We start from the raw sequence: 8,406 nt of genomic DNA, 5'->3' as shown, positions 1-8,406 counted from the left end.
CCTCCAGTCTGCATGTTGAAGTGTCCTTGGGCAAGATACTGAACCCTAAACTGACCTACTGATTGTAAAGCGCTTTGCATAAAAAGCGCTATATAAATGCAGGCCATTTACATATATATTTTAATTAAGTATTTTTCCATCATGATATTGTTACTTTTACTTAGGTAAAGTATTTGAGTAGTTTTTCCACCTTCTGTTAGGAAGAAAGGTGTAAACAAAATGGATCTATCAGCAGTACGTTAACTTATCTGTCATAATATATCTTATATATCTATGATATATATCTTATATATATATATGATATATATATATATGCCATATCATATGCACAGGAGAGAGACTTTTATCTCTATATATCAGAACTTGATGGACAGTGTTTCCCCTTTCCCTTGTGTGTTCTCAGCTAAACCACATCCATCAGCATGCAACCACATGCAAAAAATTTGCAATTATTTTTAATCCTATCCTTATTTTAAAATCCGCTAAACTGCCTGGTCTCTATTTTGGGTGGGAAGTTCCATCAGGCTGTTATTTCAACTCATGTCAAGAGCTACAGTAGGAGCTGCTGAGAAGAACACGCAAAGATTTAGCATTTATAACAAGCTATAAGCAAGTATACAATAATTGGTGCAAAAAATGTAGACGTGAAGACATCTTCCATTTCTAGAAAATCTTAAATTTAATTGATTTACTGTAAATTCACGTTTGCTTCATTCTCTGGTGAGCTAGCATGACAGTCCTCAAGAATCCTTACAACTTTTATTTATTTATTGGCGGCCTCTAGAAACGTCTAGTGGTTCCAAAACTTTTTCTGTCAGGCCCCCCTTTTATGATATAGAAACATTTAACTTATTTTTGCTATATTATATTATATTATATTATATTATGCTATAATTTATATTTGCTATAAATAGGCATACACATTTGTGTATTCCTATAGAAAAAGAGACTGACTGCCTGTTACCAGGTATAATGTGCCATTTATTTAATAATGAACTGAACAATAATGAAATAGATGAGTGCAAAAGTATATATTATAGGCATGATGAAGAAATGTATACAGTAGGAAATACAAATTTAACAAATAAATAAACACGTTTTATAACAATAGACACAATACAAATATTGGTGCTCTTTGTTAATTTTGGTAATTTAATTTAGTAAAAAACAGTAATACCTAAGAAGAACCATTGTGAATGCTATTTTGTTTCCATAACACCATAAAATCCACTTTGAACCTCCAAGGACCTGGAGTTGGAACAAGTTTGAAAAAATTCAAGGCTCTGTAGGTGTGAATAGTTTGTACTGTTTTGCTCTCGATGACATGTCATAATCTCACCATTCATGTTGATTTACATATTTGCTGTCTCTCCAGAAATGTCAAATGAGAGGAATGAATAATTCAAGTTTCATTCCAAAAGGAGATGTTTATCATTTCAAACAAATGGCAGTGACTGCTGGAGTGAACGTAAAGCACATTATGGGTCACTATTGAAGGTAAAACACTGGTTCATTTCTTGACAGAATCTGCAATGTATTTTTTATTTTTTGCTTTCAGGTAGTAAACTTTATCCAAAGTGGATATAGTATAACATTTGGGAATTAAACCTTTCAATTTGTAATACATAAAGCATAAAGGCATAGAGAAAGAAAGGTAACAGTGCTAGCCAGCTAGTTGTTCCTTGCAAGTATCTTAATATCCCATAGTAACTCTCAGCTTACAAACATTAACTTGTTTTTCATACCTTGTGAATGTTTACCGTCAGAAATTTGGGAAAATTGTTAAAATTAAAAAGCTGCAAAATGAAATTTGAACTAAGCTCATGAATTAAGTATTGCCTTGATTAACCATAGAATATAATCAATGTGAAATCCCATACAGTAGCCTAATATTCAGCAAATAATAAAGTTGAGCTAAGCCGACGATGACAGCCAATGAATACTATTTTCAGCTTTTCACCAAAGTTTCGGGTAAGGTTCAAGATCTTCAGCTGTAAGACACCTATTGTGTAAACCCCAAAAATTGTGATGTAAAATACTTGAATAAAGATTCTGGAGTCAGAGGTTGGTCTCAGATGAATATATTATAGCTTATGGTGATCACCCAGGCAACTATAGTAATCAGACCGCACAGCTGTTCTTGTAATGTCAGTTATATCCTCCAAAATCAATGATTCCATATATTCAGTTAGGCTTAAACTCTCAGTGAGTTTAAGGTGAGGATTTAGGTCTATAATTTACAGTTCAAATTATGATGTGTGCCATATTTGCAGCTTGGCCAGACCCAAACAACTGATTATCTGATTTATAACCATTACTTAAAGTAGCCAGATTTAGAAACAGAAGAATACAGTAACACAGTTTAGTCTCCTAAATATTCAAGTCTACTCGTACTTTCTAGAGTCCAGCAATTTTAACATGTTTATTGAAAATTCAGACTTAAATCACAAGCAGGGGTTGGGTGTGTCAGTGTGTGGGTGAGTCTGTGTGTCTGTGTGTGTGTGTGTGTGTGTGTGTGTGTGTGTGTGCATGTGTGCTTGCATGTGAGAACTCAAATCGTGTGTGTGTGTGCGTGCGTGCGTGTGCGTGCGTGGGTGTGCATGTGTGTGCGTGCGTGTGCATGTGTGTACGTGTGTGTGCGTGCGTGCGTGCATGCGCGCATGCGTGCGTGAACTCAAATCTCCAGTTTCTTTTTCATCACAAGCTTGTAGAGGATCTGGTAGCCGTCGTCCCAGGCGTAGAGCAGCTGCTCCAGTGGGTTGTACTTCAGACTGGAGTGAGCTCCGTAGCGCTTTGGAAAGTAAACCAGTGGCGCGTCATCAGTGCTCACCATGCCGTTGACGTCGAACACACACTGGACACGCGAGCGGCCGGGCTGCTGCGTGTTGTAAACCACGTACAGCGTGCCGCAGATGACGAAGGCCGACTCGGCGTTCTCCCTCGGACACGTCGTGTCCCACATCTGCTCGATGTCCAGCGTCTTGGCGTCCATCTTGGCCAGCGAGATGTGCCTCTCGTGCTGCCGCGTGGCGTAAATGGCCCACAGGCCTTCCTCGTCCACAGCCAGGTCCACCAGCGTCTCGGGGGTCAGACCGTACACGGGGATGCGGTCCTGGTTGGGGAACACGGCGCTGTCGATCACAGAGCCCTTACTGGTGTCGTACTTGACCAGCATTAGCACTCCACCCTCCTTCACGTAGTAGGCGTGGCCATCGTAGACCACATGGCCCATTCCCTTCCAGGCAGAGGGCAGCTTCAGGGCCTTGGCCAGAGACAGGCCCGGGGAGCTGGTGAGGTCGTGCATGGAGGCAAACTCGTACACGGTGTCGTCGTCCGTTCCGTTGAAAATGTAGACCTTCCCTGAGCCACGGCTCACGTCTTTGGTCCACATGCCCTTTGGCCCTCCCACCCTCTTCAGGATCTTCATGGCCTTTATGCTGGAGATCATGTCCCTGCAGTCTAGAATGAGAAATATGCAATAAGAAAGTTGAGTGTTACTTTATTATCCCCGTGGGGAAATTCATTCTCTGTATTTGACCCATCCTCTACTACCTTCCTATAACTAGGAGCAGTGGGCAGCTGCACCGGCGAACGAATCCAGTTCGTTCGCTAGTTCCTTGGTCAGGGGCACTGACAGAAGTGTTGTTAACCCTAACATACATGTATATGATGGTGGGAGGATACCCAGAGCACCCAGAGGAAACCCACGCCAACACGGGGACAACATGCAAACTCCACATAGAAAGGACCTGGGATAGACCGGGGTTCGATCCTGGGACCTTCTTGCTGTGAGGCAACAGTGCTAACCACTGAGCCACCGTGCCAAGAGATTCTGGTTACAGGGGGAAAAAAACGTGAATTTACCATGTGATGATTCCCACATGTAATCATGTGATCATAACATGAATTTACCATGTGATGATTCCCACGTGTAATCATGTGATCATAACATGAATTTACCATGTGATGATTCCCACGTGTAATCATGTGATCATAACATGAATTTACCATGTGATGATTCCCACAAGTAATCATGTGATCATAACATGAATTTACCATGTGATGATTCCCACGTGTAATCATGTGATCATAACATGAATTTATCATGTGATGATTCCCACAAGTAATCATGTGATCATAACATGAATTTACCATGTGATGATTCCCACGTGTAATCATGTGATCATAACATGAATTTACCATGTGATGATTCCCACGTGTAATCATGTGATCATAACATGAATTTACCATGTGATGATTCCCACGTGTAATCATGTGATCCTAACATGAATTTATCATGTGATGATTCCCACGTGTAATCATGTGATCATAACATGAATTTACCATGTGATGATTCCCACGTGTAATCATGTGATCATAACATGAATTTACCATGTGATGATTCCCACATGTAATCATGTGATCATAACATGAATTTACCATGTGATGATTCCCACGTGTAATCATGTGATCATAACATGAATTTACCATGTGATGATTCCCACGTGTAATCATGTGATCATAACATGAATTTACCATGTGATGATTCCCACGTGTAATCATGTGATCATAACATGAATTTACCATGTGATGATTCCCACATGTAATCATGTGATCATAACATGTTCCAAAACTGCACATTTCCCATGTGCAAAGCATCATCTGTTCCACATGTGGCCCATGTGACGTGTCATCATGTGGAGATGTTCACATGAGGTTTTTCCCACATGTTCGTTTCTGCAGCTTTGATGTTCAAGACAGATTTCCCTGCAGGGACAAGAAAGATTTTCTGATGATCTGTTTGTCTTGTCTATTTTGTCTTGTCTTGCCTTATGTTCATAGATCTAGAAACAATACTTATTAAAAAAGGTACAGTATTGGTAGTTGTAAAGATAATCTACGTTTCAGTATAACTGTAAACAAATGCACATGATTCATCTCTCTAGCTGTCTGGCAACATGTGTTCAAAGTCCTCAGAAAAACAAAAGTGTGGTGAGAGCACTGAGGTAAAGGAAGTGGTGCCCCACACACACATGTCTGTAAACAAAGACTCAACAAAGATTTATGCAGAACAAGGTCAACCGCCTCCCAAACCATGTTCTTCTCAGAAACAGCCCTTGCATTCTTGCAAATGAAAAAGTGAACAAAGCCTTGAGAATGAAATGACTACAGTAAATCTGAGTGAAAACTAACAATATGAAGCCGGGGAAAAAAGGTATTTTGTGGCGAGTTGTTGACTTATCACTGGAATGATGCTTTCTAAGGATTACAAGTGATTCATTGTAAGAGTTATAATACGTAATAGCCCTGTTCGAAACCGTCCCTCCCTCACTCCCTTTTAGGGGGAAAACACCAGCCACTCGCCGTTGACTTCAATGTAAAATAGCACTACCCAAAAAATCATAGAAAATTAACAGAATTAATCTCGTTTATTAATGACACAAAGACACCATGACATGACAATATATTACAACTCGTCTCCATAGAATGTGCCCATGGATGTATTACAAGAACTTCGGCAGTCTAGCCTGAGCCAAGTAGCCTACAACGATGCTGGGCTCCACTACAACACAGCATATCGTTATAATACATGATACAACAACCTATTTCTGTAGACAGCTGGTGTTAAAGTGAAGTTTAAGAGCGCCACATCTCACCTGAAAGTTGTGCATACTTGGCCTTGTTCATCTCCGTCACCTGTGTCACCTGCTGCTCCACCAGCTTGTCGTCCACATCCACACACGGCTGCGCCCCGTTCTGGGTCTCCAGGTAGTCCATCTCGCGCTCAACGCGGTCCATCCGCGTCCCCACATTGTCCAGATTTACGCGCAACGCCTCTTTCTCTTTGTCCAAGTTCTCCAGCTGGGCGACCATCTGTATCTTCAACTCACGCAGCTCTGTGGCGTAGCGGTTGGTCTGCTCATGCCATAGAGAGATGCGATCCTGTTTTCAAAGAACGTCAAGTCAAGTTTATTTGTATAGTCCTAATTCACAAGCATGTCTCAGAGGGCTTCACAGAGAATATGTCTAGCTAAATCTAGCTGACACAACAATAACAATTACAGTAATAATAATAATATGGTTGAACAATCTTATGATAGAGAGAGACAGAGGGAAGGGGAGAAAGGGGGAGAGACGAGAGCAGGGAAAGGGAGGAGGTGGCGAGGGAGAAAGGTAGGAAGAGAGCAGGGGAAGAGGGGAGAGAGCAGAACAGACAGGATATACTGGGGCTGGGCGATACGGTCACGAATAGTCACAGGGGTCAAGTAAAATTTAGCACTCAAGTTATGTATTATAGTTGCCAGGTGATATGAGCAACAAACGATTAGTCTGACATTAGGTCTCTTAGGTCAGCAGGGTCCAGCTTATTAACTGTCCCTAGGATCAAATCAAATCATGGGAAGGCCGCATTTACCCACTATGCTTCTGCTAGCTGGAACAAATTGCCTGAAGACCTCAGATCTGCCCCAACCTTACTTACTTTTAAAAATAGACTAAAGACTTTTATGTTTACCGTCGCTTTTAACTGCTGACAGCTATTATGCAAACCCAATGAGTCCTCTATAAGTTTTTTGCTCTTTTTGCAAATGCTGCGCCTGTTGCTTAATGCACTTTTTATACTCTTTTTTTTAAGTTTTGTTGTGATGCTTTTAAATGTCCATTCTATTCTCTTCTTTTATTCTTTTATTTTCCTGTCAACCATTTTATGTGAAGCACTTTGACTTGCCTCTGTGTATGAAATGTGCTATACAAATAAACTTCACTTGACTTGACTTGACTTGACATTTGTCGCCCAGCAATAGGGCATACAGCAGCTACTCAATCCGGCCGAGGGCAAGGTAGCAGCGGCACACTAGAACCGGCAGCAGAGCAGCCAGGCCAAACGAGCGCCAAAGTATCCTTTAGCAAGAGACACTGAACCCCTGCTCTGTATAGCTGAACCTGACCTCTGACCTCACAGTGGAAGGGGCAAGCAAAAAGAAAATGGCCCTATGGCTGACGAATAAAGGGTCACACTACTTTACTGTGGAATACACAGACTGAGCAATGTGGCAGAATAATACTGTATCTTCTCGAGGGAGAATTGTGTGGAGTGCTTATTTGAATGTTTGTACTCCCTAAAAGCAACATTCAGAGAAAACCGCCCTGAAAGTTGGTGAAGAAGCTTGGTTTGCCCTGAACAAGCTTAGATGGCTAACAAATTACAACGATTTACTGATCCTAAATCTGTTGTATTGAGGGCGTACTTCAACATCTACACTTGCATAATGTGGGAAAAAAAGTGAAAACCTTTTAACCTTTTTTTTTAAACAACCTTTTATCTTAATTTGTGCGCCCTTTCATCAGACCATCTTGTCACATGAAGCTAAAGCTATTCTAGAGGAAGTGAGAGAGAAGAAGAGGCACAGAGGCAGGAAATTGCTGCCTCTGAAAGATGTTTATTCTGGCAAATGAAAATGATTTGCTTTCTGCTCTATCATCGTCCTTCTATGATGCCAAGAGACAATACAAGTATTCTTCAACTAAGCTACGCAGAAGACGTGAGATCCGGCTCAGCACTGCCCCCAGGGGAGAGAGAGTTAAATGCTTTGTGCTGCATGCCTGGTGTCTGGTCCAGACAGCAGATTCTGAACGTGCTGTAATGGGTAAAGCAGATGATCCCAAAGTCTCATATATCAACCCTTCTTGAGTTCAGAAATCATTTTGTAACCTTTTACAAACTGCGGCTTTTGTGCTTATTGTGTCATCTTTGTCATGCATGCGCAGCTCGCCTATTCAATATTTTAATCTGCATTTTAGGTCCGTCTCTTAAGCCAGCCAAAGAAACACTACTTTTAAGAGAAACTGCATAAGATTCAGGGAACCTTTTCCCTGAATCTTTCCAGCATTTCCCCACATCTCCATTCCATTGATGGTTCCCTGTCCCTGGAAAGTTTCCTTTCAAAGGGACTCTGGAGAGCAGGGCTCGGCAGGCAGGTCAAGACAGTCTTACCTCAATGCCAAGCAGTCTCCGCTCCAAGTAATCTATCAGCGCCTGGTGTTGACTCTGTTGAGCGCTGGCGAAGTAAGCCAAGGTCACCAAGACCACAAGTCCCCTCATTTTGTGTCCGGCCAGTCACTCGAGCTCCTGTGGACTGAGAGTGTGTCTGGAGGCACCAGCAGATTATAGCCAAACTGGACTGGAATGTTTTAGTAAGCACAGCACAGGGAGGAGCTGAAAACATCTGGCACTGATGGAACCATATACTCTCCAAGAGAGAGCACAGTCAATCCTTTCATTTCCACCGGTGACAATCTGGGGGAAAAAACACAACAATATGTAGGCTGATGTTTCTCTATGGGCTTTGGGGGGAGTAGGAACTGCACGAATCGTTTCTTTAAAACAGAGGAAATGAATTTGAAATA

The 8,406-nt window shown here is 41.6% G+C and overlaps 1 protein-coding gene across 1 annotated transcript; it reads right to left on the bottom strand.

Moving 5' to 3' along the window:
• Positions 1 to 987: 987 nt before the first annotated feature.
• On the bottom strand, positions 988 to 8,134 carry olfml3b (olfactomedin-like 3b). The gene is made up of 3 exons (XM_083661744.1): positions 7,994 to 8,134; positions 5,658 to 5,943; positions 988 to 3,459 (listed from the first exon to the last, which is right to left on the bottom strand). The coding sequence occupies exons 1-3, from the start codon at positions 8,099 to 8,101 to the stop codon at positions 2,675 to 2,677; spliced, it is 1,179 nt and encodes a 392-aa protein (XP_083517870.1). The 5' UTR covers positions 8,102 to 8,134; the 3' UTR covers positions 988 to 2,674.
• Between the last annotated feature and the right edge of the window lie 272 nt (positions 8,135 to 8,406).

This window comes from Poromitra crassiceps, assembly GCF_964638095.1.
Source record: "Poromitra crassiceps genome assembly, chromosome: 27".
In the NCBI taxonomy this organism is placed as follows: domain Eukaryota; kingdom Metazoa; phylum Chordata; class Actinopteri; order Beryciformes; family Melamphaidae; genus Poromitra; species Poromitra crassiceps.
This window is presented reverse-complemented; position numbering and strand designations above follow the sequence as displayed.

Bases quoted from the DNA above. Each gene is read 5' to 3' on its own strand.
- olfml3b (XM_083661744.1), bottom strand. From the start codon at position 8,101: ATGAGGGGACTTGTGGTCTTGGTGACCTTGGCTTACTTCGCCAGCGCT. The intron at 5,944-7,993 runs GTAAGACTGTCT...CTTTGAAAACAG, and splicing joins GGAGACTGCTTGGCATTGAG to GATCGCATCTCTCTATGGCA. The intron at 3,460-5,657 runs GTGAGATGTGGC...TTCTCATTCTAG, and splicing joins CAAGTATGCACAACTTTCAG to ACTGCAGGGACATGATCTCC.